This window comes from Falco rusticolus, chromosome 7 (assembly GCF_015220075.1).
Source record: "Falco rusticolus isolate bFalRus1 chromosome 7, bFalRus1.pri, whole genome shotgun sequence".
In the NCBI taxonomy this organism is placed as follows: domain Eukaryota; kingdom Metazoa; phylum Chordata; class Aves; order Falconiformes; family Falconidae; genus Falco; species Falco rusticolus.
Window position 1 is genome coordinate 59,773,656 of NC_051193.1, and position 21,457 is coordinate 59,795,112.

The following is a 21,457-nucleotide window of genomic DNA, read 5'->3' on the forward strand; positions in this document are numbered from 1 at the left end:
ATTATAAGAAGATCAAAGAAATCCATTATAAACTTCTAGTCTTGCAGAAATAGTTTTTTTATTATGGCCAGTATGAAATATTGTCAAAAGTGAGTTTTCAGAAATAGGAAATTAAATTAATTTTCCAATAGGAAAACAGCAACTTCAAAACTTCAAGCAAGTGAGGAAAAGATGCTGAAGACCTAAAACCCAGAAAAGAATTCACAAAACTTTACAGATTCTGACAATCTGCATATGCTAAAAGCAAATTTGAGCTAATATTTATTTGCTCAGATTGTGCCACAAAGGCACCCAAAACAGATTTTTTTGTAAGCTATACTAAAACTTTTATTCATCTCCTATGTAGAACCTGTACATTCATCTCAGAGCAAGTAAGAAAGCCACGATTATGCTACTTACAGTGACATGCTAATTCCAAGTTATAATACAGATGTTCCTAGTTCTTATTAATTACACAAATTTTAAGGACCTCTATATCTCTGAGAAAAACATGAAGTAAAAGAAACTCTAAGAGCACCACAAAAGACTTGATTAAAAGCTGGTGTTTAGATGGAGACATTTAATACATGACAAACAGGATCATATCCTACTTTTAGGATATGTAGGTAATCTAGCCTGAAATTATTCCAAACAACTAAGTGAGTTTTTATGAGATATTTTGATATTGTAGTAATTAAAAGGCTGCACACATTACCTTTGAAATTAATCAGCATAATTCCAGAAAATTTAATTTCATATTTTTTTAAAAAATATTTTTAAAATTCCCATAAAAATTAAAATTGCAATAGCATCATTAATGTAAAGATTACATCTGAACTTCAAAGTTAACAAGAATCCTCATCTTTCAGCATACTGATTTAATAAATAAAATTTTGGTAGTTCATGAACTCGTAAAATTGCTGTTTTCCTTTTGCTGCAATAACTTATGTTCTAGGTTTTTAAAATTTGCCAGTATTATTGCCATATAATACAAAATAAATAATCTCTATACAAAAATAAATATGGACTCTTGAGGCATTACTAACTTTATTACTTAAAATTCATAGCATCCAGAGAAGACTTATTAAAAGACTTTTGAAATTTCGTAAGTAAAATTAAAATTCTGTTAATGAAAACCTTTCCAAATTTCCACTATTACATTTTAACAAATTTATTCTGTAGCATGTCACACTGACAGTGCAATGATTATATGTGGCTGGGAATAATTTTGGGTTCCCTTAGACAGAATTTTGAGACTCACTTAAAGCTTCAGAATTACCATTAAATTTCAATTTTTGCATTGAACTTTTATTTTTTCTACAATCTCAAACAAAACAAGTATTAAGCTAATGTGGAGAGGGGTGAGTACAGACCTTCCAAAAATGTTCGTTGTATACGTATTTCCTCCTCCCATCCCAACTTTCATCATGCAATACACACTAACAAATTCCGTTACTCAACCCTCTATATTCTTGCCAGTCAAGAAGTTACTAAAAAGTATACCATGAGATTACTCAGTCATGATTCAGGACAGCAGAACATATAGTATAGTTCAGGACTTAAAGATACTAAATCTACACTGCACTGCAGTAATTGTAGTTAACCAATACTCGCTTCTTATCTATTAAGTAAAAGGAGGCTGTTGCACACTCTTAGAGCTAATGGTTTAAGTTCAATCAAATTACGCTCCAAGATCAGCACTCTTAGTAGATGTCTAGTTGACAAAAAATTGCAAGAAGCCTCACATAATCCTCGTTTTAGCTCCTTCCCCTCCCTAAGATCCATGCTACGTATCTTGTTCAAATACTTGGGATTTATTCCATCTTTTTTAGAAGACTGATATGAAGAGACATCTTGAATTCTCAATCTGATTTCTTATGTTTTAAGTTCTCTTCACTCCATATTCATCTGAGTTGTCCCCATTCCACTCATCTTGTATAGAAATAGTGAGGTTTCATCTCCAAACCATATCATTTGGAAGGAAGAAAGCAAAACTGGCATCCAGCGGCTATAAGGATTTAAGAAGTTAACCTCATGGATCTTCTTAAAATTGTATCATAATATAAACAAGTATCTCAACAGAGGAATTGTTTACCTTTCAAGGTATGAGCCTTGTTAAAAAGAATGCAAGGATACATTTTCTGATAAAAATTTAAAAATCCTAGAAGTAGTTTCCAGCTGTGTTATAATCTAGAAACACATTACACCATTTTGTCTTCATGTCCCAAAACTGATGGATAGTCACTAGCACTTCATTTTTATCCTGAATCATAATATGTTCTGTTATTTCACTCAATGGCTTCTTTAAAACATAACAATATTGCAAAGCATTTTATGTCTGCAGGTTCATAAAGGCATGAACTGTTGCAAAAAAAAATAAATAATGAGACGATAAAGGAGGGTTGTTTCTGCATCCAGAACAAGTTGTGTATTCTGTACAGAAAATTAAAACCACCTGTGCATTGCCACTGCATAAGGTCTGTTCCCTTGTCCTCTCTCCAACAAACAATTAAGACACTGTAATTTGTTTCCCAATCTCGATGAGAAACTTTCCATTACTTTGTCTTCAAACACATGCAATTTCATTCTGCTAGCTAGAAGCAAACAACAAATCACCATTTCAACCTGCTTTTCCTGGGACGGCCACTACAAAGTGCTTTTAATGACTGGGGTGAAAAAATTAAGTATGCATGGAGAAGAATCAAAACAAAACAAAGTTAATACACTTTTACTGGCAAGATGTTTACTTAACACAATTCACCAAGGAAGTCAAGTTATGGTCACATGCTATCTGATAAAAAGCATCACAATTAACTGACCACCTTCCACCTGTTTACATCCTTTACTATTTAGTAAGCCAATTCCTGCAAAACAAAACAGCTCCAATCAAATGATATAAACAAATATAACCATTTCAAAACTTAACTTGGACTTGAATTGTAAAGAAACTACCTGAACTATCAGATCCTCCTTCAGGGCTGCCACTGGAATACATTGTGGCGAGTTTTCCATCCAAGATAAATCTGAACCATCCATTACTACCATTTGATAGCTCCAGGGCTGCAGCGTCGCTCCAGATATACAGACAGTCCCTTCCCCTAATGATTGACCAGTCTCTCCAGTGATATGGTTTACCCTGTTGCAGTTCTTTAGCATCTTCCTGTGGTTCATCCTCCTGTAATAGGTTTGTATTAAACAATCAAGAAAAAAAAAACCACAAACCCAAAGAAATCCAACCCATTAAAAAAACCCCCAAAACCAACAAAAAACCCAACAAAAAAAGACACTTTAAAAAAGCCTGAGGAGAAGAAGAATTACTCAAACCATAAGTATAGGAACTATACTACTTCTGTCTGTAACATGTGTCTTTAAAAGTATTCCTTAACAGAGTAAGATACTTTAAAGAAGTTTCCTTTCAGATACAAATGTATCTACTCAACAATTAACAACACCCTACTGATGGGCCATTCACCTCTGTTCAAAACTTGTCAGAAAAGAATCACAGAATGGTTGATGTTCGAAGGGACTCTCTGGAGGCCATCTAAATCCAGTTGCCCAGGACCATGTCAAGACAGCTTTTTAGTATCTAAACACTAAAAAAAAGAAGAAACCCCACCCACCCATGCCCCCCCAACCCCCACACTCCCCCACCCCCCAACCAATCCAAAACCCACAGAAAAAAAAGCTTAACTATACAGTTAAGGCTTAACTATAAATCTTAACTGAATGAATAACAGAAGTGGTCTATTACCCATTCTGTTGATCTGAGTGGTCAGTAACATGACTGCTGGAAATTGGTAACTTCAATATGCACTTAAGGTTTTCATTATGTAGAAAACTATTTTCTTTTTTGTATTTTTAATATATTCTGTAACAATGTTTAAAACATCTGCAATTATTTGATGCATGTACATTGGAAGAGATGTACTTTGTTTAGAAAGGATTAATTTTATTTAGCACTCATTTTCTAAACACTAGAAAAGTGTCAATCAACTTGACCATAAGTAGGAACAGGAAAACTCAGCAGATAATAATGTGCTAACAGAAAATGAAGTTACAGAAAGCAACAACAAAAACAATTAAAATAAGTGGTATACAATAAGCATTAATTTAATAACCTAACTACCTTGCCCTGGACATTATCACAACCGTGAAAATTGTACTAGAAGTGTTGGTTTTAAAGGAACAAATAAAGCTATCAATTCTGCATTTACCTTCTCAGGTTTAGACTCCTCTTCATTTTCATCATCAGATGACGGCCCCGCCAAAGTTGACACTTTACTAATTACACCAAGTCTAGCCAGCTGGTCTAGAAAAAGATCACCACCTTTATCCACCAAATCCCTTATGATTTGCAAGGCTAGCAAATGGCCATCATCATCATCCTGTAATACATTGGGATGAAAAGGACATAATAAAGGAGATCTCTTTAAAATATGTTTACATGCTGAACTTCACATGTGGTCACAGATGAATGCTATAAACACTTTAGGATTAGTTATTAACAAGTATGTGGAACCAATGAGCATCACCCCCCTTTTTGCCTTAGTTTCATAAAAGGACAGTATTTCCTTGCCTCCTACCTCTTGATCAAGAACTGTAGCTGTTATCTCAACCAGTATTGTGGGCAGATTATGGCCAGCATCAGAGTCGCAAACCTCTTTCAGCAGTGCCTCAGAACAAAAATGGATCATTTTTCTAATGAGGGCAAGACTTGCTTTCCTTTAAAAGAAATCATAGGAGGGGGAATTATTACAAAGATAAAGCAAGCAGTAATAAAACCAACAAGAAGGTTCAAGATAAAACTGCTTTTGCACTACATTTATACATGCTTTCAAAACAGAATAAAAATTAAATTACTTTCAGTTCTCGTTATTGGAACCAGAATTGGTTATTGGTAATAAATTCTAGATTATCTTTAACAATAATGCACTTGCTGTTCTTTTTTGATTCTACAGCACTATGAGTCTAACATATTTTTCCTTCCTCAGCCCTTCTCTAGGTATGTCGCAGCACTCTCCAAACTAGTCGGCTGCAACAAAGTCTTTTACCATCTCATACCAACACACCCTTCATGTCAGTCCCTCCGCTGCCTTCTCCTCGTCTCTCCTCACCCAGGGCACACACGCGCTCTCTCTCTCTTCTCTCTGCTTCTTCCTCGGCTGCCCAACCTCTTCACAGAACAGCCACAGCTGCACCTTGTCTACACCAGCCAACCCACCACCCCTGAAGCCAGCCCACAGCTGTATGTTATCAATGATAATTAACCCAGCTTCATTCCTCTACATAGGTAAACTATTCTACATTCTGTCTTTATTCACTCTTAGTGATGGCAATTCACTTCTGCGCACTTTGTCTTCATCATAGGTATCCAGCCTTCCATTTGTGTCACATACTTACCATGTTTTCCTGAGATCCCTGTCGTTTTAAAGTCTAAATTTACTATTAGATCACGCAGCTTTCCATATTAGAAGCTACAATTAATTTGGAAACCAATAACTTCTGTATGGTTAAAGCTGAATTTTTCATTTGACTAGCTTTTAAAATGATTTACTCGATTCATAAAGAAAACTTTAAAACTACAGAGAGACAACTGCTTCTTTCCACTATCTGCAACACCAGTTAATCATGCACAGATTATTAACATAGTTTCTTATATCCTTCATTTAAATGACCTAGTTTAAGCTCCTATCATCAGCTCATGTACAGTCTCCACTCAAGTCTCTCTTTATCTTGTATTTTCACCCCTCAAAGTACCTATAAACACTGGGAACACAAGAGATGGAGCAAATGCTATATTTTTAGTGTACAAGGCTGAGAGGTTATGGTCAGATGCAATTTATCACAACCATTATACCACCCACTGTATTCCTTTTAAAGTATTAAATTAGATTACATTCTTTTAATTCTCTCAGTAAGAGGCATCTTCTCTAGCTGATTAACACTTAAGCTGCTAAGAAGTCTTCTAAAACCTTCTAAAATAGCTTTTTCCAGCCTTTCCAGTTTTCCAGTGAATGTATGCTGATACCACTTTATCAGTTTTCCTCTCCCAAATTAGTACTTTCAATAGAGTGGCTACAAACAGCTGTTACTAAATACGCAGTCCATAAAAAGTACTATATGAACACAGCATTTTTTCATCATGCTACTATAGACAAGAGTATGCCTCACTCTCCCACTTCTAGTTAACCGTACTTTTTTCAAGACACCACTTCCCCAGAAAGGAAAAAATGCTACTTAAAATACTAAGTAAAAAATCAGACTTGCAAAACTTTTCAAACCATCACTTCTATTCAAACAGAAATATGTTTAACTTCACATTATTTAAAGTTTTAGATGTTGTAATTTTTAAATTAAAAAAAACCAACCACCTTGGCTTTTTAAACAGAGTGTATTAAGAAATCCAAAATATGCAGGGAAGTTGTCTACTAAGACAGTATTACCTTATTGAAGGCAACATAGTTTGTTGAAATGTTTGTGCAAACACAGGCAATAATCTTTTCAAGTATATAGGTGCCATTTCTGGATCTCCTTTGGGTTCGTTACATTCTTCCTCATCCTTGTTTGCATCTTTCTTTTTCTTCTCATCTCCTTTGTTAACAGGACACATCCAGTCCCCTGGAAAATATATTTCCCCAAAATGTTCAAAGACAAAAACCCAAACAAACAAATAAAAAACTCCTTCAGATAAACCTAAGAGTTTTCTTTACTAACACCTAAGTACCTGAAAGGGAATATGCATCCTAAAAATAAGAAATTTACACGTGCAAGACTTCCTGAAGAAAACCATTTGATAATAAGCAACACCAAAGACCGGTCACAGGAGAAGCTCAAGAGTCCTTAAAAGTGAACTAAATATGAACCCATAACAACCTGTGGCTCCAACACTACAAAAGTCTCACGAGCAGGTGAAGTGCAGTTCCCACGTAGAAAGAAAAGATGCCAAAGAAGCTACCAAAGCTGAAGCTGACATCCTCTGAACCCACAGCAAAATCCCAGTCTAGTCCCATTCCACAGCTGAAGAGCAGGACAACTGGCACTGCCTGTGCCCAGCCCCCAGTTTCTTCAGTAATCCCTGTCCCCTAAGAATATCCTAAATATTAAGATTTTTACATGTACTTTGCAGGTTAAGGAAGGCTGGTCACAAAATGTATTATTTTTCTTAAATGAACCTTGATATAGTAAAAACCTAATAATCAAATTAGTAGAAATGCTCAGATAGGTTAACTAAGAAGGGCATGGAACTAAGAACCGCACTCACCTGGAGACTGAAGAATAGCTACTACTTCACTATGCCCCCTTTCGCGAGCTTTGTCTAAAGGAGTTTTCCCATCTTCATCTCTCAAATCAGGGTTTGCACCATGTCGTAAGAGAGTCTGAGAATATTTTAAATATGAAATAAACATTAAGATTCCTTCTTCCAATGTAGTAAACATGTTTTTCATATATCTTTTCTACACTTCTCTCATGCTTCTAAGCAAAGTTAGACCATCACGTTGCTTTTTATATCCGGAGAGCCAACATAAAACTACTTTTATCCATATTACTGCCCTATCATAATGAAAAATTTTCATTGTGATAGACACTGTGAAAAACATGTAAATATATGACACTGCAAGTATTAAACATATTGCATCAAAGACATTTTGTACAGAATAAGGGAAAATCTCAGCATGTAAGGCTTTAAGTATCAGTTTAAATCATACCTTTGCTACCTGAGGTCTTCCAAAACATGCTGCATAATGTAATGAGGATGACCTCTGACCTCTGTTAACATCAGCACCCCTTTCACAGAGAAATTCTACCTGTTAAACAAGAAAAAGGAAACTAGGTCTTTTTCATCTCTTTCTTTACATAAATAACCTAAGTTTTTAAGATTCTATACAACTAATTTACCATTTCCTGAGTTCCAAAAGCTGAGGCCCAGTTTAAAAGAGTTTGTCCTACATCATCCATAAAATTTACTTCAAAAGCTGAAAGATAAAATTAAATTAAGTAGTTAAAGCTCCCAGAATCATAAATTAAACTTCAGCAATGTTCTTTAAATAAATGGCAGGTCTTAAGAAATATGAAGCATAATCAACAATTCTAGGGAAGCATTTATGCCCTTAACTGCAATTAAAAAAAAGTAAAGTAGCAGCATAGAAATTACTACTAACCAGATCTGTTGTGTATTTAACAAAGTGAACTCATATATAAAAATTTGCAAAGTACTACCTAAGCATTTGTTATGACACTGTAGATTACAAAACAAAAAAAGATTTATCTATCTCATTTTCAGAGTATTTCTGCTTACCTCCTGTGTCAATAGCATCTATTAGTGCATCAGTGTCCTTACTGCGGATGCAATCTATCAGCTGCCGATGAGAACGTTCCCCAGAACTATCCAGTCTTCGCAATCCTGGGATTCTGCCTGTAGATCCAGCACTGGATTTTGGCAGGGCTTTTCTCCCTTCGAACAGTAGCACCAAAAGAAGATCTACTAACCGCATGGTATCCAGTACACATCTCTCATCACCCTGCAACGCACTTTCTATAGAATCTGGAAGTTCAGATCTTAGGAGATCCTGGAAATAATTAAAAGTCTGAACAATAAAAAATATACAGGGCTTTAGAAAATACTATCAGAATTGGGTTTCATGTCCATATGAAATGTTTCCTTTTTTCCCCTCCTTATAAATAACCTATATATATGTGTGTGTATGTATGTATATAAAATCTGTACATCTATATATAAAATAGCAACACAAATCTTGCATATATTAAAGTACATGAAGGGAGAAACCCTATGAGAACAAAAAGCTGTAGCGTAAAAGGATTTCTTACGTGTGTCACTACTGGAGAGCCTCTACACAGGGTTGACAACAGGCTTACAATAGTTGACACCTGATTACTTAATTTAGAGTCTGCAGCTGTAGATGGTGCTCCAGTGCTACTCCGTCCAGGTTTGCAAGCTGAAGATGGTCCTGATGCTGTCCCACCAGCAGCTGCCATGCGAGATAACAACTCCTCAGTTAATCCATGCTTAGCTAACGGGGCTGGGTCAACTCCACGCCGTGTGAATCTGTCAGCTAATGAAGCAAAGCATCTCAGAGCTCCATCTGAAACCTAAGAAAGAAGTACATGAGAAATGATAAAAAATCTGTTACAAATAAGAAGATCCTAAGGGGGTAGTGATAAGAATACAGGGCCCATCGAAGAAGCTGATTTCCCTGGGTTCCCTTCAGTGAATGTGAATGGAGGAGACAAACTTTTTTTTTAAGCCAGAAACTTCAAGCTGGAACCCATCAGTGGCCTGAACTGCTCACTGAAGGATTGTATTATTGTTGGGTTCCTCCGTTCTTCCCCCCTTCTCTCTGTTGATGATATACAGTAATCAAGGAAATGATTTTTCTTTGTCTCAAGGTCAGTACTGTGAGCATCTCCTTAACTACATGAGCAAAATCCCACATCAATCTAAAACAACACATTTAACAACCAAATTAATAGATATTGGAAGCACATTTTTAAAAGTTTTTCGTTACAGATGTTGTTCTTAAAGAAAACTATTTATAATCCCCCACCCACTAGCAATTGTCCGTTCTGACAACACAGTTTGGGGAAAAAAAAAAAAAAAAAAAAAAGACAACAAAACAAACCCACAGCTTGGTATTGAAATATGGAATGCTTAAACTTCTGGTTGTTCTGATGCTAGAAACTGTTAAAGCAGTCTTCTAATAATAAAACTTAAAAACCCACACAAAAACCAAAGCACCACGAAAACACACTATGAGCTTTTACTTCCAAACATGTACTGTATTTCAGATCTGTTTCTCAAAGAGCAATGAAGACAAAAAATTCTTTACAGTTTTACCTTCCGTAAGTATCGAATACAAAATATTCTGTTATAATTATATTATAATTCATAGTTAACATTATGTTAATTTTACAATGTTATATTAATTTGGTGCTTTCTATTAAAAGAAATGCTTTCAAAGAAGCCATTAGCTAAGGCACCAACTCAGAACTCCTGAAGTATTAAACTGACAGTGAAGTTATAGTTGTATTTAAAGGTCTACATACTTCTCTTAAGTAAAAGAATTTGTTCAACCGGACCAAGCCTAAATATAGGACAAATTGGGAAAAGCAGATTTTACCTTTAGATAACCCAGATTGTCCACTGACCACCTGACCCAGGAATACACGAGCATTTTTGTGACAATAAAATTTTAACTTCCAAATTTAGGTTTCTCACAAAAAAAACCCAAAACAAACCACCAACAGCGACACTGTGGAAACAAGGCTTATTGATGACCCTCTTAATCTGGCAAAACAGTACTGCTGGCCAACCACCCAGGAAAGGATCTGGCTTCTTTTCATGTCAGTATTGAAAAGAAAGGGAGGTTATGCCTTTAACGTCTCTTTCATTACACATGAAAAGCGTCTCCATCTTTCAAATCAAGAGGCTCGCACAGGCATATGACAACAAGCTGCTTACGGCACATTTGCCATCATAGATGTGCAGCAGCAAACCAAACTGATGTCAAGAAATAATTTTACAAAAATCAACCACAAATCAAAAACCCAACAGTATCTATTATTTACCAACCTCTACATTATTACAGTTCTTACTCCCTAAAACGTCATAAACTTCTGGTGTAGCCCATTTTCAAAATGATTGTCAGCTATCACATAGCATAGGCTTAAAAACAGCTACTCATCAACACACAGAACAAGATTAGAGTATCAGCCACACTTCATGAAGTTAAAATCTTAAATCTCCATTAAGTTTGCAAGGACTTGAAAAACAAAATTTCTCCTGAATACATGCAAAGCATGCTAAACTGCTGGCAACATCCCTGCATGCCAAGCATTCTGATTAATCAGTATTTTTTTGCAAGGGATATTTTCTTTAACTTGTAATGGTCACTGCTCGTGTCCTTTGGTATTTTGCTCCAGATCTTTGACAGCTCAATGGATAAACAATTCTGCCAATCTTTATGTAATCCGTATATATTTTATGGGTATTTACCAGAACAGCTCTGTCAGAAATACACAAGAAAGGTTCAGTTTATTTAACATACCGCATTAGCGGCATCAGTTTACAAAGCAAGAGAGAGTACTGTGGAAGTATTTACATTGCTTCTCACAAACTGCAAGTTTAGTAGAAAGGTTAAAAAAGCAACTTTATAAATAAGCTGCTCCTGGGGCTACATTCATATGGCCTGAACTCTTTCCTCAAGTGATGTTACTAACTGGCAGCCCACACAAAAAGTGACTGAATCCAACGATGAGGATGAGGGGGGAACAACAGAACTTTACAAAGGAAGTTACTGGGCAAATCTGTAACACACATCAACATTCACTGTAAATCCTGAGGTTTGTTTCACACAAAAGAGGTATCTCAAGGAAACAGTACAGATTTACTTATCTTCATCTGGGTTGCTCCAATCTTAAGCACACTTATCTTAAAGCTAAACTGCTAAAAGATTAGGTTAATTTGAGCTCTCATGCAGATTCCCAACAGCCATTCAGATCCCCAATTGCTTTTTTCAAACACATTATAAATTGTGAAACAGTTAAAATACTACAGATTTAGTCTAAATTCAGGATTAGCTTGCCTGAGATGATCAGTGCATTAATAAAGTTATGTAATGTCTAAAAAGCATGGTAGCTTGTACTGAAATAGTGTGACAGTCCCCTGCCAAGTGGGTCTTCCAAAAAGATCTAAAAATATATTTAAAACAATTTAGCTCACAGGCAAGAAGGCAAGAAGATTTAGTCTCCCAAATACGATGCGCTTAATAAACCAGACTCAGAGGGTAAGAAATGTAGAGAAAAGAATGAGGACAGAGGTAGGGGTGAAACCGTGACCGAGTATGATATGGCCAAGAAGCCTGGCCAGACTACAGCAAGAATTTGGCTAAATAGCTATTGTGAAGCTTTAGTGTAACATTCACGCAAGGATTCTACTAGTAGGAAGAAAATTCCTCTAGGATTCATTTCTCTAGATTTTACAAGGACTACTTCATCTCCAGTTAATAAAACTGCAATAAAGTGGTGTTGCATTACAGCAGTACCACTTCAGCTGGCTTCCAATGTAATATTTTAGCATTGATTACGGATGGTTTTATTGCTTCTCTTAGTTTGGCAAAAGAAAAACAAACCAAATTGATTTTTGTCTCTTACTTACGCTCAATTTAATAGTGACTGTGGTGCAGTCATAGAACAATATTTACTTCAGAAAGTATTTTAAAATGCACTGATAAGTTACAGGATATTTTCCAGTAAAGTTTTCAGAGGTTAAATAAGATCATATTCACACAATAGTTCTTGGAGTCAAAACACTAAGCAGTATTTTTATCCTTGTCATGACAACTGTAAAAGGAAACTATCATAATATCCAAATATAACAACTACTACGTAAACCGTATAATTGTGGAGGCTATATAAAAATACCTAGCCATTCATTTATTAAACATAACAGACACTCAGTTCACAGCATATTGAGACAACTATTACATTACCTGATGGTCTTCGTGTTTTAATAAACTAGACAGTGATTCCACACAAATCTCTAATGAAGAATCCTGAGGCTCCATTTTGCCACAGAGTCTGGATACTACAGCCATAGCTGAATGCAAAGTATCTTTATGAACAAGGTGTCCACTGTCACGAATGAATGTCAGAACACAATTCAACCCTCCAGCTTCAAACACAGCTCCCGACTCACGCGTACAGATTAATTCTAACACCTATGACAACATAAAATTTAATTAGAATGAGGTAAACATAAGAAGTCAGTTATTTGTTTATATCCATCTACAGCACTGGTTAAGAAAATGAAACTACAGAACAAAAACCCCAAACTCCTCAACACCCAGAAAGGGCCACAGCCTCCAGTAATCTAGTAGTTACAGCGTTCTTCAAAAATACACAAGCAAATACAAGAACATTTCCCAACAGCATGGTCTTAACAGGTGTTCATGAGAGACGGCTAGATAACAGCATCTCTTCCTGGGATAATTAAGCCTTTGGATAACCCACAACCAAAAGCGTTACACTTCCAAGAGCACTGTTACTCCAGTGCTTCAGTGTAGTGCTTTTGAGTAGACTAAAACTAGTAAATAGGAAATACATGCATAGAGTCTGATGCCATGGTAATCAAGGACTCTATATGCTATCACGTGCCATGAGTTATGCTTTAAACAGGAAGTTTTGAAGGTCTTGTAAATTTTTCTGAAAACTTCACATAGGTGCAGAGGAGCTGTGTCTAGTGCTAGTGAAGAGACAACAGACAATTGTTCTACAGCAGGTAATGTAACTGTATGTGGAGCAATTCTTTGTTCCCTTTTTAGCGTAAAATTAGCCCTTAGCATTCTAACCATGTGAGATGAACAGGAAAACTTTCTTCTGGGTTTTTTTTGTTTCTTTTTCTATGTGTTGTTTTTTGTTTGTTTGTTTTTTAAAGGGATCTCAGCTTTGAAGAGCACCAGACTGACCGTAAAGATAAGCAGCATTGCTGGCAGGTACACTTCTATCATACTCTGTGTTTTCACTTCACATTTTAATAAACTAAATAGGATTAGAATATGAGGAAGCTTTTAATAACAGCAAATTTTCTACCTCCTTCTTAAAAGCAGAAGGTTCTGTTAAAAACACGTACCTTCACACACTGCTCAGCCAAATCTCTGCTTGTTCTGTTGTTAAGTTCAACAACTACTAAACGATTACAAAGTGCCTTGATAGCTCCATCCACTCCCACAATCCTACGGGTGCATTCGGCTGATACATCCAGATAATACGTTATGGCACGAGCTGTTACTTCTAATACATTGTCTGGAGCACTTTCATCAAGAAAAATTTTGCACAGTGCTGGTAAAAAAGTTCGAGGAGGGCATCTGCAGGAAAAAAAAACACAACACAACAACACATTACTAAGTTGTGCAAGTTTCTCTACATCACCTAATTTCGTACAGTTTCACATTAACAGATTAAGGCTTTTCATGATTTACTCTATTGGTTTATAGTTGGTTCAGAGTATTCATTTAGAATGCTAGGATGCAGGCATCTCATACACTCCCCAAAATTCAAATCAGTTACCTGAAAAGATGCTGTATTAAAGGAGGAAACCAGCAGAAAAAACCCTATTCTTGGAATTTTACAATCATACAGGAAAAATTTATCCTCTTGGGAAATCATTTCAGGAATTAACCTCACATCACTAAATGAAATCTATTTTTTCTTAACAGAGCTTCAAGGTTCATGATGATAAATAGCTACTTAATCATGAAATAGTGGGTTTGATACAAAGACTAAAGGTTTGGGTTTTGTCACACAATTTAATTCTCTGAGTGGTCATTCTTCCCTATGTTATATTCTCACTTGTCTTTTTATCCTGTTTTACCTTACCCCATTCTTTTTCCCCTAACCACACTGAGAATATATTTATATTCATTTTGCTTGCTTCTATTGCATTTTTTCCTCATATTCATGCCTTGGTAGCCTTTGGCTCTCCTCTTTATTGTTAGCCTCATTTCCATATGCAAGGACAGTCAAGAACACTCCCACAACTTCAAAACAAAATAAGCAAGCTGCAACAGTCCTCCTATCCCTCTGACCTAACAGTATACAAACTAAAATGTTTGGTCCTAACCATGCTTTTCACTCTGTGGTTAAGACCGATTTGGATCAAAAGTTCTAAACCATGGAGCTATACTTTCAGATAATTTATCTTCCAATAGCATACTTACTTAGCAATAAATAACAATGATTGCTCACCACAGTGGTAGAGTACTTCCAAGGTGGCGTTGGGGAATTAAAGGAAGGGGATGTACACTGTGACAGTAGTCAAAAAACCTGGATACCTCATCCCCAGATGCAGGAGATCAGACTAAATCTACAGGAAGCAAATATTGCAACTTTTCCTTAAACTCGGCTTTTGGCCTGCAAAAGAAGGCCTAAAACTTTTTTAAAGCCAAAAAAGAACAAAAATAATAGCATGCTTTTTGGTCTGGAAGACTCATTTATGAATCACTCCGTGGAATAACCCAGAGGTCATTCAGTATCCCATCTGGTATGCACAGTGACTCATACAAAGGCACCAAATACTGGGACAGCAAAATGCCAATAGTTTCCTTGAAGATCTAGCCACGCTTTATGAAGTAATTATATTTATTTGTCAGTCATTATTATTTATTACCCAATGATCCTTAATGACACATTTAGTAGTTATATTGGCCTATCCAGCCTATACTGTCTGTTAACTCTTTAAAAATTTGCTGTTGAACTCCACTTTTTTAAGACGAGTTTAACAGTAACACTGCATTTAAAATACATTATCCTCTTGAAAAAGAAGCCTGAAATCTGTACTCATTGTTAGAGGACTACCATACAATGACATAACGAGCGTTTCATGACACAAGATTCAGAGCAGACAGTGCTACCTGTTCAAGTGTTTTGCTGTTGGATCTTTTACACTGCATTTTATGCAACAGCAGACAGATCACTAAAACATTACTATGAACAGTTTTCTTCAAGCATTATATTGCAAAAGACTACCAATAAAGACAAATCCTAAAAAAAAATAAATATCCAAACCCATACACATATAACTAAGTGGAAGGTAAGCAACTCCACTGTCTCCACTGTAATTCTAGCAAGTAGTAGTAAACATTTTTCTTAGGTTTCCAAAGACAGCAGCAGAAAAAACCCTCTAGATTTTTGCAGGGAGTTAAAAGCAACACTTGGCAAATCTAACATTAAAATTTTTCCTATGATTTAACAGTTTATAAAAAGACATAGTACAAATGGCACTTGGCTGTATTTTCTGAAAATATAAATTTAAAAATTTTAAGAAACCCATTCCTGTCCTTAAAACACCTGTCTACAAGAGCCAATTACCCAGCAGATACAGCAAAAATATAAATTTACTAAGAGCCTATCATTTATATTGAATCCTTTGTCAGCACATAAACGCCAGTGCACAGTATCAGCAACACTCTTCTTACAACAGCACAGCTCGCTGGCAAAGCTTAAGGGTTTGGTTTTTTTCTAAAATGACTTTTTGGCAGAGCCTCTAGCTACATTAGTCAGAGACCATACTTTTTCAATTAGGAGGCAAATAACAACCTCCCCTTGCTGTCAGGACATTTGTTTTCTAACTTAGAGGAATGATTTCCAGTCCTCCAATAAGGAAACTAAGTTGTATCATAAGGTTTCAGGAAGAACCTGTAGATACGTCACACACAACCTGTGGGAACTGCCCAGTTCTCAAAATAAAAAGCAACCCAGACTTCGACTAATTTTCTCGACTATGGTAAGGCACGTTGAATTCCTATAAAAGCAGCAATAATAACTTCACTTGTTCTGAAAAAATTAAACTATTCATCCTTTCTGAAAATAGCAGCTGATCTAATTTTAATAAAGAGCTTTCACAGAAAATTCTTTGAAGCTACTTCAACCTCCAAGCTCTATGTACTTGATGCTTGTTTCTTTTAACAGTTTGGATTTTGGTTTTTTTATTTTGGTTTCAGGGGTTCTTGGGATTTTTTGGAGGGTTTTTTGTAGCATTGTTGGATATTCCTAGTAACCAGGAAGTAGAGAACTCGACCACACCACGTAGAAAAGGCAGCAGAAACGTTTTATAAAGATTTATTAAAAGACAATAATGAAGACTAAAGAGGAAAAAAAAAAAGGAGGAAAAAAGGTCATACTGCAGCTTGAAGTGCTTTCTCCTCCTTTTTCCTGCAGTAAATCAAGAAACAACACACATGAAATCACAGGCTTGAAAGTAAAACAGAACAAAACACACCAGCTTTGTGGCACAAGATTTTATGGACTATCCACTCCAGTACATACTAATTTACTGCAAACTAAGCATCTGCGATGTGTATTATCTTTAATATTTTTTTCTTTTAAAAAGTTAATTCATTGTATTTCAATGCAGAACTCATTCAATAATTTCAAACAATTGCCTGTTACCTAACAATGAAGAAAGTCTAGCCTTCTAATTGAATGCCCTGGTCCAACTATAAACTAATCTAACAAACCATATAATCAATGTGTAACAGAAAAATGCATAGTAAAAAAGGTGAAAACCAGTATCGTGTATGAAGAAGTATCAGCCAAAATGATGCATATAAAGATAACTTAAAGCTTGATTGTTATTACAGTTCACACAGATTTAGAAGTGATAGAAGTGTAAACTTCATTTTTCTCAGCCATTGTTGGGGGGGGGGGAGGGGGCGGGGGAGGGGCGGGCCACAGATCAAACCAGACTTTTTCCTTAAGTCTCCAAAACAGAAAATGAGCTGCTGTTTCTTACTGTAGCACACTGTGTTGTCAAGATGACACCAATGACACCACTGTGTCATCTTCCCCCTCATGCTTCTCCTAACTCAAACAATTTGGTTCAAGTTCTACACAGTAATACAAATCAAGTTGCTACCCCTAAAATCACAGCAGGTAATGAAATGCATACAAAGTGACAAGTATTTCTGAGGAAAGCGAAACAGACAAACCTGGATTCTATCAGCCCTGAGTCTCTAAAAAAAAAAAAGTACTTTTATTATTGTTTTACAAACACTGCCTTAACAATCTATTATATACAGCTACTATTTTTTCCAAGAGGTCATAGCTGGCAAGAAGTCCAACTCATGCCCCAAACGATGATAGTAACGTTGACATTGACTTTGAAAATAAAGCCATCAGTTAGATTCTCAGATACAAGAGAGACATTTAGCCAAAGCAGTCCACAACGCACCAGTTTGCCTAGACAGGACCTCTACGCTATCTTGCCCATTGCTCTGTAATATTATTTCAGGCCAACACATTGCTGTACCTCATTCTAAGCAGCACACCCTGCAAGCTTAAAATGCCACCTTCTTCCCACCTGCACTTTATTGCAGTCTTGTGATCATTAGACACATTAGTTCAAGACAGAGCCCCGTTCATTAGTAGCTCTGAACCTCTCGCTGCATTGTCTTCTATCCAGAAGAGTGGCTATTAATATTTAGCCCCTCCTTCTCCTCATCTGTTGCCCGTGACATAGAAGTCATTAGTATTTGTCATACTGGGGCATCCAAGGGCTCTTGTGACAGATCAGGACCTCCCTGCAGTACCAGGGCAAACCAACAGATTCCATCCTAGAAAACCTGAAGTATCATTGTACAATAGGACAGATACAGACAAAAGAATGCAAACATATCACCCCACACTATTACATCTTACCTTGATATGTCAGCAGTTTTAACAACTGCTATTTACTGTTCAGCATATTGCATCGTTACATTGGGTTTCCTTATTCCACTTCCTCACAGCTTTTTAAAGGATGTTACTACTAGTTTACTGTCAGCTAACCCATTACCAGCATTTACTGCTATTTTAATAGAGAGGTTCTAGGGAAGGCAATTTGTTATTCTGGCTCCTCCAAAAGCTATCGAAGGACTGAATTGCACTGCTTTCATTAAAACCCACATTTGCCACCCAAACTGCTGTTCTGAACACGTGTGCAAAATGATCAGGTAAGAATGACGCTCTACTTTGCTTTACTTGGAGCAGCAATATTCAGAACAAGAGGAAGATATACAACCTACACATGAAGTGCTACTTCTACTGAAGGTAGCAAAAAAACCTTTGACCTTGGTTCTCTAATAATTACTTATATTCTTTGCAAAATATTTAGTCCAGGCATTAGAAAATTTGGTAGAATCAAAAGCAGCAGCTGAATAAAGGGAGAGCAAATTTACTACACAACTAGATAAACCACATGGACTGCTGAGAGTTTTCTAAAGGGATTAACACACTTACGGAACATCCTCAATACAAAGCAACAAAACCAAACAAATGTCAATATTCTGTAGTAAAACATCACTGTATTTATTTCATAGTGAACACTACAAACTAGTGTTCTAGTAGACAAAAGATGGTTAGTTACAAAGGAACTCTTAAAAGATGCACACAGATTACATTCATAAGCAGGCACATGCCATAGAGAGAAATTCAGATTCTTTTTGCCTACTGGAGTACACTCAGACCTTGGCAGTCACCGAAGCTCTTGCTAGCACAGGAACAGAACAGTTCTGTCATTCAACAGTCTAGATCAATGGTTGAGCCTGTAATAGCAGAGAAGGGCACACCAACACATCCCCAGTGCTCCAGCTACAGTCTTCTCCCACAGGCAGCTAGAATAATTACAGCATAAAATTGTACAGCTGTCATTCTGAAGAACTTCAGTCATTATGCTGCAGATAACTTTTCTATCAATAGCTGTGTCACAAACAGAAGCACACAGGTCAGCTTTATAGAGATCACCCTCTAATCCCCAAATCCGCACTAAGCTATTACATGGGTCTCTCATGGTTGAAACTCTCAGCATCTGCTCTACGTGTCTCAGGGACAAGAACATGCATGTGTGAGTAGTGTCCGAGAAGGAACTGGAAGGGGTAGATGGCAACACCAGCACGCGATGGAAGATGGGATCAAGACTGTCATCGCCATATAGCAAGTGTCCAAAGTATGCCCCTCCCTTCTGTCACACAGCCCCACTGTAGATTTCTCTGTGCTAGCATGTGACCCCTAAAAAAAGGGAAAGTTTTGCCCTTACTCAGTGGATGGTCTTTACACCTCAAAACTGTGCAAATGGGCTTTCGGAGTAATCCTTGAGTTTTCACTCAATCCAATCCTGAGCAAAGTCACCTTGTTACTAAAGTGTAAGCAAAGGCAGCACAGGGAAGAGAAATCCACTGCTCACCTGGAAGCAATTCTAGCAACCAGGTTCTGAGAAGAGCACTTTCTAAAGACCAGCCTCTCTTTTTAATGAAGCACCAGGTAAGCAAATACAATCAATACTGGTAGGAACCAAGGAATGAGTCAGACAAGCCATGTTACATATGTGTCACTATTAACAACTTGATTCCAAGGTAAATCTCGACTGACTTTCTTAAGCAGGCCAAAATGGATCAAAGAAACCTAAAACTGTCTCAAATACTTGCTGTAGGTTAGGTCCCATCAGTAATATAGACCCAAATACTGTGCCAATTAAGGCTATGCTCAGAACTAAAACGTACTTTGACAGGTAGTGAAGCGAAGCATTTCAGGAGTGTCTGTACCACAGTGGCTGCACGCTGGACTCACCTTTTGAAAACCATCTACGTGAGAAAAACAAGGCTGCCAAAATTTCCTGGGACAGCAGGGAGACTGAGGGCAGAACGATGGCTCTGAACAAACTGATGTGACAGGACAGCAACTGCTGTCCAGCTTTTAGTATGTTTCCATCTACTGACAGACAATGCTTTTGATTTCCAAGAGAAAACACCACAAATAAACCTTTCATCACTGCAGGCTTCAGCTCCCACTGAGGGAAAAAAAAGTGAAGTGCATAATTTCTAAACTTAAAACATCCCAATATCAAAACCAGTTTCACCATGTTGCTTTTACCTAGACCACGTATTAACTAAAAGTAGTAATGTACCTCAGAAAAAAAGAAATTGTGACCAAAAAAAAATTGCTTTATCCTCAAAGTCGGTGATGGGAGGGGAGAACCGTTCACAATGACCTATCTGCAGTGGAATGAACAAAAAGATAATGGTGAATTTGTGCTAATAGAGAAAAATGTATCTATTTTTTAATGGTTTTTCTTCTTTCAAATTAGAAAATAATGGCCAATAGGCGTTAATAGTTACCTCCAAAGTTTAGGTTTCTATTTAGGCACCTGTCCTACTGAATATGAAAATTAAAGGACAATCTTTTTAGGTTTTCATTTCTAAGAAGCTATATTAACATCATATCGGGCACTTCCTCAAGTACTTTAGAAGAGTATTCAGAAGAGCGATTAGGGACCGACTCAGTGAGTTAATGAGGTTACTCTGCAACCAATGCTACAAGCTCTTGCTGATAATACTGTAAGTCTCTCTGGATGTCCACCCAACTTCATTCCTGTACTCCTAGGATAAGAGCTTCTGCTACTTATCATCTTGCAAGTCTTCCGCTTGCCATGTCTCAAAGGCCTTGCTGGAAGACAGGTTTGTAAATAATTTTTTACAAGTCTGAAATAAGTACTATTCACTATCAATATTTACCCTTCATATTCTAATCAATTCAGATTAGTGTAGTAGAGCATTCTCTGTTCCCTGTACTAACAGCAAGAAAAGAACTAAACCACATTAAAAAAAAAATAATCAATGATTCTGCACAACTTCTATTAAAAAATATATTCATGCTTTCCGTGTTAAAATGAGTTTATTAGATTGTAAAGACCATGATATGCAAATTCTTTAATATACAGTCTTCCTTTGCAGAAAATGTAATTGATCTAAAAACATTTGCCAAATATCACAATTGAATTGACAAGGTGTCAGGAAAGGCTAAGGGAATTTATTAATATATTGCTACAGCACTTACAGCATTATAATCAGCACATGCCATATACTGACACACTTCTGAATCCTTTCCTACACCCCACCCCCCCCCCATCTCATCCCCTCTTTAGGAACAGGAG

General features: G+C 36.6%; 1 protein-coding gene across 9 annotated transcripts in view; it reads right to left on the bottom strand.

Moving 5' to 3' along the window:
• The window catches only part of HECTD1 (HECT domain E3 ubiquitin protein ligase 1), a 64,677-nt gene that overhangs the window by 32,454 nt on the left and 10,766 nt on the right, over positions 1 to 21,457 (bottom strand). For 6 of the 9 annotated variants that reach the window (XM_037394961.1, XM_037394960.1, XM_037394953.1 and 3 more), the window contains exons 3-13: positions 13,625 to 13,859; positions 12,486 to 12,713; positions 8,806 to 9,087; positions 8,276 to 8,564; positions 7,876 to 7,952; positions 7,686 to 7,784; positions 7,241 to 7,355; positions 6,423 to 6,597; positions 4,563 to 4,701; positions 4,194 to 4,364; positions 2,932 to 3,154 (exon numbers count right to left, since the gene is read on the bottom strand). In XM_037394961.1, coding sequence (XP_037250858.1) covers positions 2,932 to 3,154; positions 4,194 to 4,364; positions 4,563 to 4,701; positions 6,423 to 6,597; positions 7,241 to 7,355; positions 7,686 to 7,784; positions 7,876 to 7,952; positions 8,276 to 8,564; positions 8,806 to 9,087; positions 12,486 to 12,713; positions 13,625 to 13,859 — 2,033 coding nt within the window. The remainder of the gene's footprint in view (positions 1 to 2,931; positions 3,155 to 4,193; positions 4,365 to 4,562; positions 4,702 to 6,422; positions 6,598 to 7,240; positions 7,356 to 7,685; positions 7,785 to 7,875; positions 7,953 to 8,275; positions 8,565 to 8,805; positions 9,088 to 12,485; positions 12,714 to 13,624; positions 13,860 to 21,457) is intronic. The other 3 variants (XM_037394962.1, XM_037394956.1, XM_037394955.1) reach the window with 1 other exon arrangement.